This window comes from Lotus japonicus, chromosome 2 (assembly GCF_012489685.1).
Source record: "Lotus japonicus ecotype B-129 chromosome 2, LjGifu_v1.2".
NCBI classification, from domain to species: domain Eukaryota; kingdom Viridiplantae; phylum Streptophyta; class Magnoliopsida; order Fabales; family Fabaceae; genus Lotus; species Lotus japonicus.
The window spans coordinates 33,412,632-33,431,317 of NC_080042.1; the positions used below are offsets into that span (position 1 = coordinate 33,412,632).

At 41.2% G+C, this 18,686-nt stretch overlaps 1 protein-coding gene and 1 long non-coding RNA gene across 2 annotated transcripts; both read right to left on the reverse strand.

The window, feature by feature from the left end:
* Positions 1-42: 42 nt before the first annotated feature.
* Positions 43-2,810, reverse strand: LOC130737911 (uncharacterized). Its single transcript, XR_009019028.1, has 2 exons — positions 2,541-2,810; positions 43-539 (listed from the first exon to the last, which is right to left on the reverse strand). It is a non-coding gene; the product is annotated as an uncharacterized LOC130737911 (long non-coding RNA).
* Positions 2,811-3,033: 223 nt separating this feature from the next.
* On the reverse strand, positions 3,034-18,441 carry LOC130736359 (uncharacterized). Its single transcript, XM_057588195.1, has 7 exons — positions 18,348-18,441; positions 17,018-17,167; positions 16,746-16,937; positions 16,412-16,636; positions 16,013-16,047; positions 15,849-15,938; positions 3,034-15,775 (listed from the first exon to the last, which is right to left on the reverse strand). The coding sequence occupies exons 1-7, from the start codon at positions 18,439-18,441 to the stop codon at positions 15,725-15,727; spliced, it is 837 nt and encodes a 278-aa protein (XP_057444178.1). The 3' UTR covers positions 3,034-15,724.
* Positions 18,442-18,686: the final 245 nt, after the last annotated feature.

Sequence of the window (18,686 nt, forward strand, 5' to 3'; positions counted from 1 at the left end):
TTAATTAAAACCCAAAAGCGAAAAGTAATAGAGCTAATATACAATATATAAACAGCCCCCGCTGTAAGTAACAACCTCGTCACGAGTAACCTCCAGTGACGGAAAGAAAAGTGTAGCGCCCGAAGGCAAAATGTACAAACCAAATCTAAAGGTAAGTGTCCGCAACACTATCCCTCAAAACTGAGAATAAGCTGGCCCATCGGCCTGAAACAAGACCTCCTAAGTCCAACCAACTCTCTGTGATTCCCGTAAAGAAACCACACAAAAAGCTATAGGTGGGAAACTACCCTGTCCCGAATGAAACAAATAATGTTCAGAGCTAAGACTCTACTCCTACACTAATCCCATCTCGAGGAGCTCAGACTAACACTCAATCCTACATGCTGGCATGATCGTCGTCCGAATTCGAAATCCAGAACGACCTAGTCTATGTACACCATCCGTCCTCCGCTCGCTATCGCGATGGGCTCCTGTTCCAGCATCCCAACTCTAGTTTCCCCCGAAGGGTGAACCGTCGTGAACCAGTCCGCCAAAGACATCTGACAAAGGGCGTTTGTCCGCCAAAGCACACACAGAAGACGCGAGGGTCAACTCCAAAGAATTACATAAATAATAGCACCAATAGATATAGATAAGTGAATAGCCACTTAGGCTTATAGCTAGGGATAACATCCTAGGGTTGCATTTTCCATAATGAACTTAACAGCAATAATAACAATTAACATGTTCCAAATAGGATTAACAAATAACAATCACACTCGACAACTAAATCAGTATGCATGAATGCAGGATGATTAGTCAAACAACGTCTCCAACTCTCACTCGACACGTCGCCACGTGTTCTAGGTAAATTAAAGTCTCTAAAAGCTTACCCTAAGGTAAAGTCGATTCTGCGACAAAAGACACTTCTTCACATCAACATAGTAACTCATGATGATCTCCGGATCATCCGACTCATCTCAAACCGATGGTCACAACTGCTCAACAAGCAAAGAGTATCACATACTCGGAAACTACCAGTTTCCCGGACTTATCCCCAGGATAGCCCAACAATTAGGCATGTCAAGTCGATCCAACCCCTTGGGTTGAACATACGGACTCGCACACGCAACTCCCACAATTAGGCATGTCGAGTCGATCCAACCCCTTGGGTTGAACATACGGACTCGCACACGCAACAAATGACAACGCCAAGTCGGTTCACTCAAAAGAGTCGAACATACGGACATTGCGCGTGTCCAATGACTATCGCCGAATCGATCCAATCCATCGGATTGAACATACGGATCCGCGCGAGTCGAAGGGTTATCGCTGAATCGATCCAATCCCTCGGATTGGACATACGGATTCACGCGAGTTAAAATGGCAATCGCTGAATCGATCCAATCCCTCTGATTGAACATACGGACTCACACGTGCCTGAGTGACTACCGCCGAATCGATCCAATCCATCGGATTGAATATACGGATTCGCGCGTGTCGAAAAGTTGTCGCTGAATCGATCCAATCCCTCGGATTGAACATACGGATTCACGCGAGGTAAAATGGCAATCGCTGAATCGATCCAATCCCTCTGATTGAACATACGGATTCACGCGAGGTAAAATGGCAATCGCTGAATCGATCCAATCCCTCTGATTGAACATACGGACTCACGCGTGCCTGAGTGACTACCGCCGAATCGATCCAATCCATCGGATTGAATATACGGATTCGCGCGTGTGAAAATTATTGCCGAATCGGCCCAACCCGTCGGGTTTGGACATACGGATTCGCGCCGCAAAGTCGAAGATACACCCAACAACATAGCTGCTCCAACAGCACAACCACAATAGCTGCTCTAACAGCACAACAACAAACGCTGCTCCAACAGCACCACAACATCTACATACTCGAAGCCCCTCAACTTTCTCAATGCTGGGATCCGACGACACTTCTCATTTTCCAAATCTATGATTTGCATCCAAAGCTTCCTTCCGAGATTATTACCATTACTTAAAGATTTAGAGGTTGTTTAATGTCTTATGAGTTTTCTTTACAAAATAATTATCCTTTTAGTCTTATCGCGAATCCTATAAGTTCTCGGGATCTCCTAATCCCCAAATGACTCCAGAGAATGTCTCGATCCATACAACACCACAACAAGGCCCGAATCTCATTCGTCCTTTCAAGCTTTCTCAAAACTCTCAAAATAAAATCGGCATGACCTGCCCGCTTTTCTCACCGTTCAGAAACTCAGATTATAGTGCAAAAGCAGAATTAACTCATCATAATCAATCAACATGTCATATGTCAATATCTTAAGCAATAACCACATAGCACCTAGCATATAAGGCATGCACCACACATCCTAAATTACCCAATTAGCACTTAGCATGTCATTCACTCATCAAAAACATTCAGTAGATGCATCATCTACATTGTCAGCCGAAGCCTCAGAAAACATTTTCCAATCACACACAATTCCAGTGCATAAACAGTAAACAATGTCGAAACATCGACCCTAAGCATTAACTAGAGATTCAGTGAGAAGCCCTCACCTGTAGATTCTCCAGGACGATCTCCTAACACTCGTTCACAATCAAAGGCTTGCTCCTCTGGGAATTCCTCAAAATCACCTTTAGAGCAAAACCACAGAAATACTATCAGAATCTATCGAAAACTAAGTTATCGATACTTACTAAGGTTACTCGAAGTAATCTATACTCTAAGGTACGATAATCTAGCGCGAAAGACAAGTTTTCGGAAAAGGAAATTTTCCTCCTCCTCCCCTATAGGGCTCGGCCACTTTTGGTAATTGTGGGGCTCGATTTTTCTTCGATCAAACTTGGTTCCTATGCTTTCATAAGCCGTAACTAAGGGTATTCTGAACTCGGAAAAATTATCGGATCAAAAACTGTCGCAGGGGTATTTTGGTCATGATTTTTAACTTAGGATTTTCAAAACTGAAATCCCAAAAATAAAATTTTGCAGGGACGTCACCAACGACGTTTATGACAACTAATCCTACTAGCACTAAGCTAAGGCGATAGTTTTCAGCCTAAAGGTTGAAGCTTTACACCAAAAACTCCAAAAATGGGTATTTTAGGCTCAAATTGATTCCGGCGGAATTCCGGCGACATAACGGAAAATCTAATCCGGCAGAAGTGATCTTGGGCGCATAAGGAAGAGGTTTAGAATCAGAAATGAAAGATTCAGGATAGTTTTGCAAAAACCCATAAACTATCCGCTCAGAAAACTCTACAGAAAAGCTATGGAAAAAGCGATCAGAGGTAAGGATTAGCGACTATACCTCGAAGCCTTGAAGTAGCAACTGGTTGATCGACGATCAAGCAAGAAATGAACAAAAGCTCTTCTTCCTTCTTCCTCTTAGCAAATTCGCAGGTTTTGGAGAGAAATGGTGGAAATTTGTGATATTTTCTCATTTCTTGGCTATATATAGAGGTTGGCAAAACGCGGTAAAATGAAAGTTTCGCGAATCTGATTTTTCCGGCTTCATTCTCCATGAATTCTAAGATAGGTTTTGGCGAAAGAATTCCAAAACTAAAATGAGGTCTCCTTATATTTTAGGTGACTAATGCAAAGTCGGTGTAAAACTATTTTACCCGATAAGTTACTTTTTGCATCGAATGTCGGAATGGAAAACTTCCTTCTGAAGAAAGATTGAAATCATCAAGAGAAATGGGTGTACGCGTGTAGAATCTTCATTTGAAGCTCTGAATAGAAAAAGTCTTCATTGACGGTTGATTCTAGGGTTTTGAAAAACCAGGGATTCGGTTTCGGCAAACTTCCGATGATTGGAATCGGACGTTCGTAGATCCTAGAGTTTCGCCTCGAAATGATTGTGATATATGGAAAAAGAGAAGTTCTAATATTTCTCTAAATATTTTTGGACTAAATTCCTACAGTGTTCCAAAGCTGGAAGTTTGTTGGAAATTATATTCCTATAGTGTTCCAAAGCTGGAACATAGTTTTGTTTCCTAAGGTTCTTGTCCTAGGTTTTAAATGCGAATATTAGTCGTGCTATAACTTAAATCGACTTCGATACAATCCTTAGACTTTTCCTGAACTTTCTCCTTCATACATTTATTTCATTTACTAAACTCTTGTTCAGGTTTCCCTTCGCCATGCATCAAACCTACTGGTGAATAAGAATTTATTCACTTGGTATAAACTGAAAAACTTGGGCCTTACATATATATCCCCAATCACATGTTGTTTGTATATCTACTCTATTCCGTGAGTTGACCCTAGCGCCTCTGCTTTGGTTTCATGTTTGTGTTTGGGCGGTCGGCCTGCTGCCAGACGTCGACGGCGGATTGGGTTTCGATGGTCCCTCGGGGGGGGGATCAGGTTTGAGTTGGTTGACTGACATGCCCCCACCGCTTGGGTGATCTATCTTGTGGTTCATCGGGCGACTCACCGGGGAAAGGTCGTGGAGGACCGTACTGACGAGCGTGGACGTCTAACGAAGGGAGCTTTACGACGCATGGAGCTGAGCTTCAACTTGCCGACTTCAGTTCGTTGTGGACTCGAACTCTGACTCTGACACCGACGCTGACAGCTACTCGCCGTGCGACGAGGAGGAGGAGGAGGAGCTTTGAGCGATACTGGGAGGGTAGGTTTAGGCAGGCGTCATATTTTGTTTAGAGCTCTGATTCGTTTTGCTTTTGGGACAGGGTAGGTTCCCGACGCATGGCTTTTGTGTGGTTCTCTTACTGAGGGATCACGGTAAGTCAGTCGGACCATAGGGGTCTTTGCTTAGGCCATTTTGAGGCCGACTTTCTCCTAGTGGATTGTAATTATAACTTTCTTACTCACGTTTCTGGATCTGTATATATTTGCCTACGGGCACACTACCTTGGAGTCACTGCGAGTGCGCGTGACGTGGGCGTGCAGCTGAGGCTGTACATGTATATATGTTTGTATATCGGTTAGTTTAGTTGCTGGGTTATGTCTTTATTTTCTATCGCTTTAATTAAAAGGAATCAAACGAAAAAAAAATTACCTGTTTTCCGCGTAAAGTTTATTTTTAGTTACTAAGGTGACACCTGGAAATCGGGGTGTTACAATGTGGTATCAGAGCTTAGTCGAGTCTTTTGGGAGTCTTTGGGGAATAGGTCTTCTGTGATAGGTTGTGTGACTCTGCAAAGAGTGAAACTTGATTGTCTGCAGGGCGATTTTCACTCTAATTGTTTGCGTTACTACTTAATCATATTGAATGGTTTGTCTGGTACTACCTTATGGTTAGTACTAATTGGACGTTTGATGAGATATAGGATGGTGGACCCTAACCGGATGGCGGAGGCAATAGCTACACTGATCGAGGCAATGATGAACCAGGCTGCGGAAGGCGCTTACATACGCGCTGAAGAGGCTGCACGTGAGAATCACCAACGACTGATGGCGATGGCAATGTATCAACAAAGAGGAATGAACCGAACAGGAGCTGGGGGACCAATGAGGTCAGGTTCCCAAGGCTACAACGGAATGGAGAGCTACCATCAGTGGGGACCGTATCAGCGTCCCGAGGGAAGAGATCTTATCTCAAGAGTGTACAAACCAATGACTGCTGATACTGGAGGGAAGCCAGTTGGTGACAAAGGTGTGACATGTTTTCGTTGCGGAAAGTTTGGACGGAGATGCTTCAAGTGTAACCGAGAGGGGCATCTAGCTGTGAACTGCAAGACACTCCAGGAGGGAACGTCTGACAGTAAGATGAAAGGGAATGATGCTACCGGAGGGACAGGAAACAAGACTTCGGGAAAAACAGTGACGTGTTACAGGTGCAGGAAAGTGGGGCACTACAATAACAAGTGTCCAGACGGGGGACCTCTAAGCTTCAACTGTGGGGAAAACGGGCACTATGCCAGTAGGTGCAAGATCAAGGGAAGTCTATGCTTCAATTGCAACCAACCGGAACATTTCTCCATAGATTGCAAGGCACCCAAGGGCGAATCATCAGAGAATGCTGGGAAAGGAAAACAACTTGCTGCAGAGGAAAAGGTTCACACCAGGGAAGGGGCAAGAGCTGAGGAGTTGAACGAGGAAGAACGTGGAAACGATGGTAATATTTTAATTGTTCTCTTATTCTAGAATAACTTACTCTTTTATCTTCGAAACGAGTGTGACGCGCCTAACTTGTATTTACTACTAAGACTATGATCTTATGATTATTATCCCTAGTAGGACCTTATTCGAAGTTGCTCGTGATTTAACTATAGAAGTTACACGAGGTCTAGAATAGCACGCTGAGCTAGGAAGTTGTTTTACCGATGCGCCGATAAGGAAGCTAGGACCTCAGGGAATTCCTTATGGGTACGATACGTAGGATTTTAGGGCGTTTAGTTTTGAAGCAGAGTCGTTAGAGGATCTTTCAGCAAAGGGATTCATTCGACCAAGTGTTTTACCGTGGGGAGCGCCAGCACTTTTAGTCAAGAAGAAAGACGGAAAGTCGAGATTATGTGTGGACTATCGACAACTAAACAAGGCGACGATCAAGAACAAATACCCGTTACCGAGGATAGACGATTTGATAGATCAATTACAAGGGGCTGCCGTATTTTCCAAGATAGGCTTGAAGTCAGGCTATCATCAGATCAGAGTGAAGATTGAGGATATACCGAAGACTGCTTTCAGAACACGTTACGGACACTACGAGTACCTCGTGATGCCGTTTGGAGTGACGAATGCACCTGCTGTTTTCATGGATTACATGAACCGCATCTTTCATGAATTCTTAGATCGGTTTGTGGTGGTGTTTATTGATGACATACTGATATATTCGAAGGACGCGAAGGAACATGAAGGACATTTGCGCCAAGTTTTACAAGTGTTGAGAGAGAAAAAGCTGTATGCGAACCCTTCCAAGTGTGAATTCTGGCTGGAGGAAGTCAATTTCTTAGGCCATGTTATCTCAAAAGAAGGCATAGCTGTGGACCCAGCGAAGGTAGAGACTGTTTTGGCTTGGGAACAACCGAAGACAGTGACAGAGATCAGAAGTTTTGTGGGTTTAGCTGGATATTATAGACGCATCATTGAGGGATTTGCCAAGATTGTTGGACCTTTGACTCAACTGACGAGGAAGGATCAACCTTTTGCGTGGACTGAGGCGTGTGAATCAAGTTTTCAGACACTGAAGGAACGTTTAAACGACGTCACCTGTGCTTATTTTGCCACAACCGGAGGAACCTTATGAGGTCTACTGTGATGCTTCTCATCAAGGCTTGGGATGTGTACTGATGCAACATCGGAAAGTGGTGGCTTATGCTTCGAGACAGTTGAAGACTCACGAGAAGAACTACCCGACTCACGATTTGGAGTTAGCTGCCATTGTGTTTTCGCTTAAAATCTGGAGGCATTATCTCTATGGTTGTACTTTCACGATATTTAGCGATCACAAGAGTCTTAAATACTTGTTCGATCAGAAGGAGTTGAACATGAGGCAACGAAGATGGATGGAGTTTATCAAGGACTACGAGTTTACGCTGCAATATCACCCTGGGAAGGCAAATGTAGTTGCTGATGCTTTTAGTAGGAAGATGCATGTCTCGTCAATGATGGTTAAAGAGCTGGAGTTACTGGAACAATTTCGAGATATGAGTTTAGGTGTGACACCGTCTGAGGGAAAGTTGAAGTTCGGAATGATCAGAATCGCCAGTGGACTGATGGAAGAGATTAGAGAGCAACAACTGCAAGATGCGTTTCTGCTAGAGAAGAGGAACTTAGTAATTCAAGGGAAAGACCCGGAGTTCAAGATAGGAACTGACAATATCCTACGATGCAAGGAAAGAGTATGTGTACCCAACAATCCAGAATTGAGAAGGCTAATCATGGATGAAGGACACAAGAGCAAATGGAGCATTCATCCTGGAATGACAAAGATGTATCAAGACTTGAAACTGAATTTTTGGTGGCCGGGAATGAAGAAACAAGTGGCCGAGTATGTAGCTGCATGTTTGACTTGTCAGAAGGCTAAGGTAGAGCATCAGAGACCTGCTGGTATGTTACAGAGTTTAGACGTGCCAGAATGGAAATGGGATAGCATATCCACGGATTTCGTGGTAGCTTTGCCAAGAACACAGAAGTGAAACGATTCGATTTGGGTAATTGTGGATCGTTTAACTAAGTCAGCGCATTTCCTACCAGTAAGAACTACCTACAACGTGGAAAAGTTGGCTGAGATTTATGTGGCTGAGATTGTGAGACTACACGGAGTTCCGACGAGTATTGTGTCTGATCGGGATTCAAAGTTTACTTCGCACCTTTGGGGAGCTCTTCATGATGCGTTAGGAATCAAGCTGAGATTGAGTTCGGCGTATCATCCACAAACTGATGGGCAAACAGAGAGAACTATTCAGTCGTTAGAGGATCTACTACGTGCTTGTGTGTTAGATAACAGAGGTAGCTGGGATGATCTTCTGCCATTGATCGAATTTACATACAACAATAGTTTTCATGCGAGCATTGGGATGGCACCGTATGAAGCTTTGTATGGTCGAAAGTGTAGGACACCGTTGTGTTGGTATCAAGATGGGGAGAGTTTGTTGATTGGGCCAGAATTGCTGCAACAGACGACTGAGAAGGTTAAGCAGATCAGAGAAAAGATGAGAGCTTCACAGAGCAGACAGAAGAGTTATGCTGATCAGAGACGCAGAACCCTAGAGTTTGAAGAGGGCGACCATGTGTTTCTACGAGTAACTCAGACTACGGGGGTTGGACGAGCTATTAAGTCAAGGAAGCTCACGCCAAAATTTATTGGACCTTACCAAATCACTCGACGTGTTGGACCAGTTGCGTATCAGATTGCGCTACCACCGTTTCTTTCCAACATTCACGATGTATTTCATGTGTCGCAATTGAGGAAGTACATTCCAGACCCGACTCATGTAATCGAGCCAGACAACGTTGAACTGAAGGATGATTTGACCTTTGAGGCACCGCCAGTGAGTATTGGGGATAGAAGAGTGAAACAGCTGAGAGGGAAGCAGATTGCATTAGTGAAAGTGATATGGAACAACGATACGGGAGACGCTACATGGGAATTGGAAGACAAGATCAAGGAACTGTATCCCGGACTTTTCGCAGAACTCTGAGTTTCGAGGACGAAACTTTCTTTTTGGAGGGGAGTATTGTAAGACCTGGATTTACAGAGCAAGTTAATTTCCGACTCAAGCGTAGAATCAGTGTAAGCGTGACAGGAGTTCGCCGTTTGAGAAAGATTGATGAAGAAGAAAGTTCAGGAATTGCTTGAGGAATGTTTCATAGTTGTTTTAGGAGTTAGTGCGAGTCGTCTGCACACCTGCCTTATGGCGAGAGTGTCCAGAATAGGCTAATTTCGCTTTTAAAGCAACGTTTAAGTGAGATTTCAAATCATTTGGAAAATAAAAAGTTCTCTTTATTTTTCCTTCGACCAGTGTTTCAGTTCGGAACCCTGGACTGTACGCACGATAGTATTCACTTCTCGGAAGTCCGACGACGCTAATTTCTTTGCTTCGAAACCCTAAATTCAATCACTGAATAAAAACTTTTTCTATTCGGAGCTTTTAACGAAGTTTCCGTCCGCGTTGCCAGATTTGTTTCGATGTTTCCAATCTTTCTTCAGAACGAAGTTTTGTCGTCTGGCCTTCACAGCAAAAAGTAGATTTTCGGGACAGATTAACTTACACCGCTTTTGGGATTTTAGAGATCGTTTTTCCCTAATTATAGAGATTTGTTTTGAGTTCTAGAAATCTGTCGCCAGAATCTCTCTTAGAATTCATCGATGAATGTGCTGCAAAAATCGGAATCGCGAAATTTTCATTTTCCCGCGATTTCGTCTTCCTATAAATAGTAAAAAAATTCAAAATATCTCCCATAACTTCCCATTGAAGCCGCGGATTGAGAAGAGAAAAGAGGAGAGGAGAATTTCGCCGAAACTCGACCGATCTTCGAGCTGTTTGTCCCTACTTCAAGGTATCGAGGTAACTAGCTTGATTCTTACCTCTGATCATTCTTTTCGTCGCGTTTCTTTAGCTATTTCTGTGCTCAAAGTTTCGAGCTTTTCGTAAAACTATCCGTTTTTCTTGATTTTTCGCTTGGGATATCTCTTGTACTTGCCCAAGAGTCTAGAACACTCGCCGATATTCGCCGATTTTGATCGAGTTGTCAAGGATCTGAAAAACTGATTCAAAACCCTTTTTGGCGCACATTTCGAAACTTTAATGTCGAAAATTCGCAATCCGACTTCGTGCCTTTAGGATTAGTTGCTACAAATGTCGTTAGGAACATCGCTGTCAAATTTGTTTTCCGAAGTTTTAACTTTGAGGTTTTGAGCTTTTATTTTGGACCAAAACGCCCCTGAATAGCCGTATTTCGATCCGATCGTCCGAAAATTTTTCCGACAGTTTCTTTACTTTAGTTTTACCCTAAAACTACCTTATAATCAGATTAGATCGAAGAAAAAGAGCCGGAGCTCTTTTCCTCTTTTGGCCGAGAGCATGTTGTGTGGGGGGGGGGGGGGAGTTTTTCGTTTTCGAAAACTTGTCTTTTCGTACTCGATTGTTGTATTCTGAAGCTTCAATGCTTTGTCTATCGTTAATTAGCTGTACTGTGATCGAGCTAATCGATTTTGTTTGGATTCTGCTTTGTTTTCTCCGAGGTTCAGTTGAAGGAACTTTGGGTTTCTCAGAGCAATTGTGTGAAGGAAACTTAGACCACGAGGCTGGAGCAACTCGAGGTTAGGGCAACTTACCTTTTAGCTAAGACTGCATGATAGGCGTCGATAAATTCGACTTATGTTTTATTTTGATATTGATTATGATGATGGTTTAATGTTATTATGTTTTTCATGACTTATGATATTGAGATGTTATTGAATTGTGCGTTTTGACACGACTTCGGAGCGAAGAATCACTGAACTGATTCCTTTTGATCTTTCGGGTTGGATGAACAACCCTAGGCAAGTCCAAACTCAAGGTTTGAGACTTAGCTATCGTTTATATACTTAGACTTTCCCCGGGGGTTACATTTGGTGGGATTTTGGCAAACTTAGAATGAATAGAATCTTGGAAACTAAAGACTTTAGGAAACTTAGACTTCAAGAAATAAACTCATAACTTGACTAATCCAATTCGAAATGTTTTCATTAACGAATAAACCATAGGGAATCTCAATGGGAAAAAGATTGCGAAAGACGGGGAAAAGCCACGGTGATGATTGAAAGTCACCGAGTACTCTAGTACTCTTGTTGTTGGAGTTTGTGTTGTATTGACCGACACTAAACTCCTGGGTTTTGAAATTGGGTTTTAAGCTAAACACTTGTGTTGTGAGGACGATTCGATGTTTGGCTGACCATATTGCATCATGCATCATTCGGGGTTTGTACAATCGAAAGATTGGGCTCCGGTGAAGAACGGGAATGCTTCACGAATGGTGAAGAACGGGAATGCTTCACTAGTGAAGAACGGGAATGCTTCACGAAGGTTGGGGATTGCCTTCATCGAAGAACACCTGGGTGTATCTTCGGCATAGCGGGCTGATCCGACTATGCATGGGTTTGTAAGTGACACCCGAGCGGAAATGGTTAAACACTAGGCCGGTGTTAGGACTGACTCGATGGTGCCCATTCCAAACAACTATCCGGATCATATTGAATTGCATTTCACGCATACATATTCACCCTGACTGGAATTGTGTGCTGTTTGCATTACTGAATTATTGTTAGAGCCGATAACATGCTAGGAGTATATTTTTATATATATATATAACAACATATATATATATATATATATCCCCAATCACATGTTGTTTGTATATCTACTCTATTCCGTGAGTTGACCCTAGCGCCTTGGCTTTGGTTTCATGTTTGTGTTTGGGCGGTCGGCCTGCTGCCAGACGTCGACGGCGGATTGGGTTTCGATGGTCTCTCCCTCGGGGGGGGGGGGGATCAGGTTTGAGTTTGTTGACCGACATGCCCCCACCGCTTGGGTGATCTATCTTGTGGGTCATCGGGCGACGCACCGGGGAAAGGTCGTGGAGGACCGTACTGACGAGCGTGGACGTCTAACGAAGGGAGCTTTACGACGCATGGAGCTGAGCTTCAACTTGCCGACTTCAGTTCGTTGTGGACTTGGACTCTGACTCCGACACCGACGTTGATAGCTACTCGCCGTGCGACGAGGAGGAGGAGGAGGAGCTTTGAGCGGTACTGGGAGGGTAGGTTTAGGCAGGCGTCATATTTTGTGTAGAGCTCTGATTCGTTTTGCTTTTGGGACAGGGTAGGTTCCCGACGCATGGCTTTTGTGTGGTTCTCTTACTGAGGGATCACGGTGAGTCAGTCGGACCATAGGGGTCTTTGCTTAGGCCATTTTGAGGCCGACTTTCTCCTAGTGGATTGTAATTATAACTTTCTTACTCACGTTTCTGGATCTGTATATATTTGCCTACGGGCACACTACTTTGGAGTCAATGCGAGTGCGCGTGACGTGGGCGTGCAGCTGAGGCTGTACATGTATATATGTTTGTATATCGGTTAGTTTAGTTGCTGGGTTATGTCTTTATTTTCTATAGCTTTAATTAAAAGGAATCAAACGGAAAAAAAAAATTACCTGTTTTCCGCATAAAGTTTATTTTTAGTTACTAAAGTGACACCTGGAAATCGGGGTGTTACATCTTCCAACAACAACATTTGAGAAGCTTGTGCAAAATATCGAGAGTTCGTCGGCTGAAAGATCTCAATTAATATGTATTGTACTCTTTTTCCCTTAACTGTGTTTTTTTTCCATTGAGTTTTCATGGTAAGGTTTTTAATGAGGCAATGTACAAAGACGAACTATAGAATAATGTACTCTTTTTCCTTCACTAGGTTTTTATCCCACTGGGTTTTTCCTAGTAAGGTTTTTAATGAGGCACATTCTTAAGGGATGGTCACCCAGGGCGATTGTTGTGAATAATTAGATGACCATCAAAGTTAGGTGTTTGGACCATACTAGAAAGTATGGGCTTGGCCCATGTTTCTTGACCTAATGCTATATAAAGAAGGGTGGTTGCACCAAGCAGCACAATCCTCATTCACACATTTCTCTAGACTCTTGCTCCTCTCTACCTCTTACTCCCCTCTTCTCCTATATTCCATCACTTGCTTAGATTTTCTTCTTAAGGGATGGTCATCCAGGAGGAGTGTTGTGAGTAGGATGACCATATGGGCTTGGGCCATGTCTCCTCTATGAGCTTGGGCCATGTATCTCAGCTCCATGTAATTGACCTAGTACTAGTGCTATAAATAGAGGAGGCTGCATCAAGCAGCCACACCTCATTCCACAGAACTACTTGTCTCATTCCTGCTTCCCTCTCCTCCTCTCTACCTTCACACTTGTATAATCTTTACTTTATAACAAATTATAAATTTTAAATATTTAAAAAGAAATCACTGTCAATTATAACATTTATAATTAAATAAGCTATTGTTTGCTTCTATAGTTCTTCTCGTTAGATTATTTTTTATCTCATGAAATTTATTTTTAAATGAAAACTTGACGAGTTGTAGAAATACATGATGATGATGGAGATGCGCGTAAATAACCATAATTGATGAGATGAACAAAACTCAAAAAACACAACTCGTATTCTCATATCCCTAAAAACAGAACGCAACATTATATTACTATGATATATTAAAACTCTAAAATTTTAATCGGTACATAAATCTTTATTATTGAACCAACTAATCTTGAATACCACACCTTAATCTGATTTAAGTACCACAGCAAAGAAAAAATTTCTTTTCCAAACAAAATGCGATCAATCATTTAAAAAGTACTGTTAACAATAACAACAGTGATCACAACAAATCACGTCTCTTAAACATAAATACTGCAAAGCATGTTAATAACATATCGATTAATATATATGCGGAATCATGGAATAACAACCACAGGTTCATTCACCAAATTGCAAACAGAGTACAGATTTTGCTGGATTATAAAGGTGGGACAGCAAGGAATAATAGAAGAAGAAGGCTCCTAGCTCATTGAATTCCTTGAGTGACCTTAGGTTTTTAAAGGTGGGGGTTCAGGGCTGAGCTATCTTAGTTGGTTTCCGGGTTTAATGCATTATGCACACCAAGCTTTATTTTCCCTCTGTACAGTAGCAGCTATATCTGCTATATATATCTTTCTTCTTTTCTCTTGTTTGCTAGTTTCAGTGCTTCTTTCTTTCTCGTCTTGTTTCTTTCTCTTGTGTATAACTTCATATTCAATGTAATATCAGGCCGTCTCAACCATTAGGCTAGTAAAGCCCTTGCTTTAGGCCCCAAAATTTTGATTTTTTTAACTTGTATATATTTCAAATGAAATTATCTAAGAATAGAAAAAGTAATTAAATAACATAGTGGGTGTCTAAAAAAATGGACCTATTAAGTGCAACATTTATTTTTAATTAAATTTAACTTATTGTGTATTTTGAATTGATAAAAAGCATAGAAAGAGTGTGACTTTTCATTTGATCTCTTTGAATTCGTCTTCTTCTACCCTCTCCAATTCTTCCTCTTTCTCTTCTCCTCTTGACCTCTCCCCTGCTCTATTTTTCATTTTCCCTCTCAAGTTTCTTTAACTCTTTATTTTATTAAGTTGTTCTCCTCAAGTCTCAAAATCTATGAAGCATTGACACCGACATGACACTGAGACACGCCACTGATACCCTGCCACAATTAATCTTCAAAAAGTAGGACACTGGACACCGCTTATATACATAAATGTGTGTGTGCGTGCTACGTGCGCGTGCGTGCTACACCGCTTACAGGTATGTGTTCATCTTGAACTATTTATGTGTTTGTTAATTTGATTCTTTCAATTTTAAAATTAATTTTATAAAGACCCAATTTTTAAAGTTCGTTTTAGGCCTCAATATTGGTTGAGACGGCCTTGCATGTGATACACTCAATTCTCTAGACTCTACATATTTCCTCCCTTTTGTTTTATTTCTCAATTAAGCTCGTCGGAGCTTCTATGTAATGTCTCTCACTCTTTGTTTTTTTTTTTTTCTCTTCGTCTTAGATATCACAACCCACAACATCACCTTGCCTTTTATAGCTACAACATACTAATAAAATATTAGAACGTAATGTTGAAGTAATCCAGGCGATGCAGCAATTTTTGACAATACAATAACTTGAAGGTTAAGCTTTGAGATGGATATATTTATCAGAGTTTTTCCTTCTTCTAATGAATTATAGGAACAAGTTTATTTTCCAACAAAATCTGGGGTTTGCAGCACTCTATTTGATTCGGGTGAAAAGGCTAAAGCAGCTGCAACTTATGTTTTCGCGTCTAATGGTAGTAGGAAAAAATTGTGGTTGTGCATTTTCAGTGTCAAAGTATTTTACAGAGACATTCAATAATTGAATGTCACGTATTCAAAGACATTTATATTCCTTTTTATTTTAATTAAATTAAAAGCCTTTTTTTTATTTGACAATCTATCATTAAATGAATAAATATCTGTGTAAAAATGTATAGAGTGTGTGCATTACCATTAAATTCATATTTATCTAATCATTAACTTTTTTTTTGATGCATCGGAAAGATAAATTGCAACCGTCAGGAATCGATCATTGGACCTCCCCTACGCAACTCACAGCGGATGATGACCAGCCACTTGGGCAGCCTTACCTTGTTTTTATGCACAAAAAGCCGTTTCTAGGACTTGAACTTGTGAGTTGTGACCTTAGTCACAAGGCAACGGCATTTTACTGTTGCGCCAAGGCTCCCCTTCTAGGTTTCTTTACAATGTATAAATTCTGCTAATGCATAATTGTATAGAGTAAAAAATTAAATCAAATTAACAATAGACTCAATTTACTAAATACTTGCCTTCCTGAATTGTGAAGTAGTAGATTCCTTAGCTATTCTCTCTGGTTGATTTCCATCTATAGCAGCTTGGCTTCTTTGCCTTGATTTTACCTGGAGTTAAGTAGATAGAATCATAGTAAATAGAAAGTTCAATGCCACATAAATAGTCCATGAAAGGAACTTACCTGTAATTTAGGGACCCCCTCCATCCTTTTTGTTGCTGAAAGTAACCAGCAGAAAGAGTGTTATTCAATGAAAATAGAATGTAGGAAACCCACAGCAGAGTATCTGTTTCTTATAAATTAACATATAATAATATAGACTTTCGAGAAAATGTTTAGTACTCTCGTAGCACAGAGAACTCAACTCCTTCAGGCCTTTGTGTGCATTGTGATAATTGCTTAATTTGAACTGATTTTGTCTTTTTTCCTTTACTCAAAAAAAAAATTAAAATTAGGAAATGAAAACAATACATGAAGTAGATGCTTGTATTTGGATGGAAGGAGTGCTTACTCCTTTAACACTGAAAATTCTTCCCCACCCTTTTGTCATCAAGAGGCATCAAATAAAACTGTCATACTTACAATGTTCTTTTTGCATGTTTCTATGTCTTGGTTTTCTGGAGCTTGAAGCTCTTGTGCATGATGCTTCACTTAACTGATACATTTCTGCTAATGAGGACCCATCACTCTCAGTTGTACAATTCGACTCACATGAGATCCGTGGTTCTTCTATTGGAGGAAGCATACTGATCTCAGATTTCTTAAACCCTTTGTTTACAAGGGATAATTCCTCAGGATTCAAAATTCCTTAGAAAGCACACAAAAAAATGTCCAAACATGTAAAATAAAAAAATATTGAATCACACACTTGATTAGCAGAAACTTCTTGAAGGATTTCAAACAATGTTAAACACACCTTCACTTGTGAAAAATGCACTATCCCAAGCTAAACTTTTTCTTAAACTGAATTCATCAGTTGCAACTTTATGTTCAGGTTCTGGATACTTCAAAGGCAAAAGCTGATCCTCCTCATGGCCTAGTATGTCACATCCATTCTGGCTTTGCCATAAATTTGAAATGTTGAGCAACTCATCTATTTCCAGAAATCCTGAGGTTGCTTGTGGTCAACAACACTACTAAAATTAAATGGAAGTGTTTTAATAAATTCCATTAGAATTTGAACTGTACCTGAATTTGTAGAAAAGGCACTGTCCCATGCAAAACTCTTTCTCAGATCATACTTGGGCTCAGATTTCCTTATGTTTGAGTCCCTTATATCTTCAGCAACCCCATTACCGAACAGATTAAAACCATCAAGCTTCTTTCTCTTACCTGAATCTGCAGCAAAATTATGTCTCAACAGTCTCAAGAATGTGCATATGGTTTTTAATTACAATGCGCAAGTACAATCGCGACCACAACTGTGATTGCAATTGCAGAGAAATACCAAGATTTCTTTAATTAGTTCAACTATATTGTGATTGCAGCGGCCACATTAGTCACATTTGTAATTGTAAGGAATTTACTGAAACCACAACTGTAATTTAAAAGCATGATTTTGACACATTAAGATATGTTCTAATACTAAGTGGGGGAGAAGTGTTTCAAGGCATAACTCAGCACCACAGGTATCCTCCACGGAAGGTGGTCGAGTCGGGAACAACCACATCATTTTTTGGCTAGCTCTTGTAGTAATGTTTTTATTCATTTACAATCAAACATGTACTACCAGAACTGTTCCTGTCTAAGGTATGGCAATGGTAATAAAGTACCCTTGAAAAACCCTAGCAGAGCTAAAAGAGGTAAGTAATACGTAAATAAGGAAATAATCTCATTAATGATTCAAAAGGTTCCTAGTACAAGGTGAGGACATCATTTTTATAGTAGGAATAATCCTTATCTAGAATGTTCATGGATTTGGGCCTTACATGCAGGGCCCAAATCCCTATGTTGAATAAGACAAATGCATGTGTACAATATAACAAGACAAAACAACTCGGGCCCACATCCTCAAGCTGGGTTCTATGTCCTAATCACTTTTCTGCTGGCCTTACCGGGCGGGTCAGTGGACTTATAACGACCCGCCCGGCCCATAAGCCCACAAGACATGAAGCTCCATCTTTTCTGGAACTGAAATGTCTTAGTCAAGATAGAAATGATTTTTCCGCCCTTCCCGCGGTAAGCTCGCCTTATCTGACCTAGCCCACAAGCCCACAAGACAAGAGATCACTTTTTTTTTTTTTGGAGTCTGCTCGTCTTATGAAGCTCACGCCTAGTCGCCCAATACTGCTTGTTTCGTGCCGTTTCTTCTATCGTTGCACCGTTACCGAAAAATTGTCATCATTAGCTTTCAACTGCCGCAGTCTTTTCACGCGGAATTCGAGGGATTGCCTCGATTTGTGAAAACGTTTTAAAAAGGTCGTGTCCTTTCCACTTTCCTTCTCTCTCCTTACTTGACTTCCCTATATAAACCCTAAATCCTCATTTTTTCATTCTTTTACTTCTGCTTATTTTCAACCCTTGCATTTGTTGAAGTTCTCTGCACTTGTCAGCCGCTTGCTACTCCGGTGACCTTTCAGTATTCCGACCACCATTGCTCGCTGCATTCCCATTACTTCTCTTATCTTCGGTCAGTTCCTCTCTTTTCTCTTTACTTTTTCTTCTCTCTTTTTTTTTTTTATTTTATCCATTCATCTCCCTTTCCTGAAGCTTCTCCAAAATGTCTGCCAAAAAACCCTTCTTGTTCTTCTCCTTCCCTTGATGACAAAATTTCTAATAACCAAAAGGTTGTTATGGTTGACTCTGATTCTGAGTCCCACTCCTCGCCCTTTTCCTCTGAACCCGCCCAAGAAAGAAC

Excerpts from the sequence above, each read along its gene's own strand:
- LOC130736359 (XM_057588195.1), bottom strand. The coding sequence starts at position 18,441 with ATGGGAATGCAGCGAGCAATGGTGGTCGGAATACTGAAAGGTCACCGG. Across the intron at positions 15,939-16,012 it reads AGGGGGTCCCTAAATTACAG|GTAAAATCAAGGCAAAGAAG; the intron begins GTAAGTTCCTTT and ends ACTTAACTCCAG. Across the intron at positions 15,776-15,848 it reads CTACTTCACAATTCAGGAAG|AATTTATACATTGTAAAGAA; the intron begins GCAAGTATTTAG and ends ATGCATTAGCAG.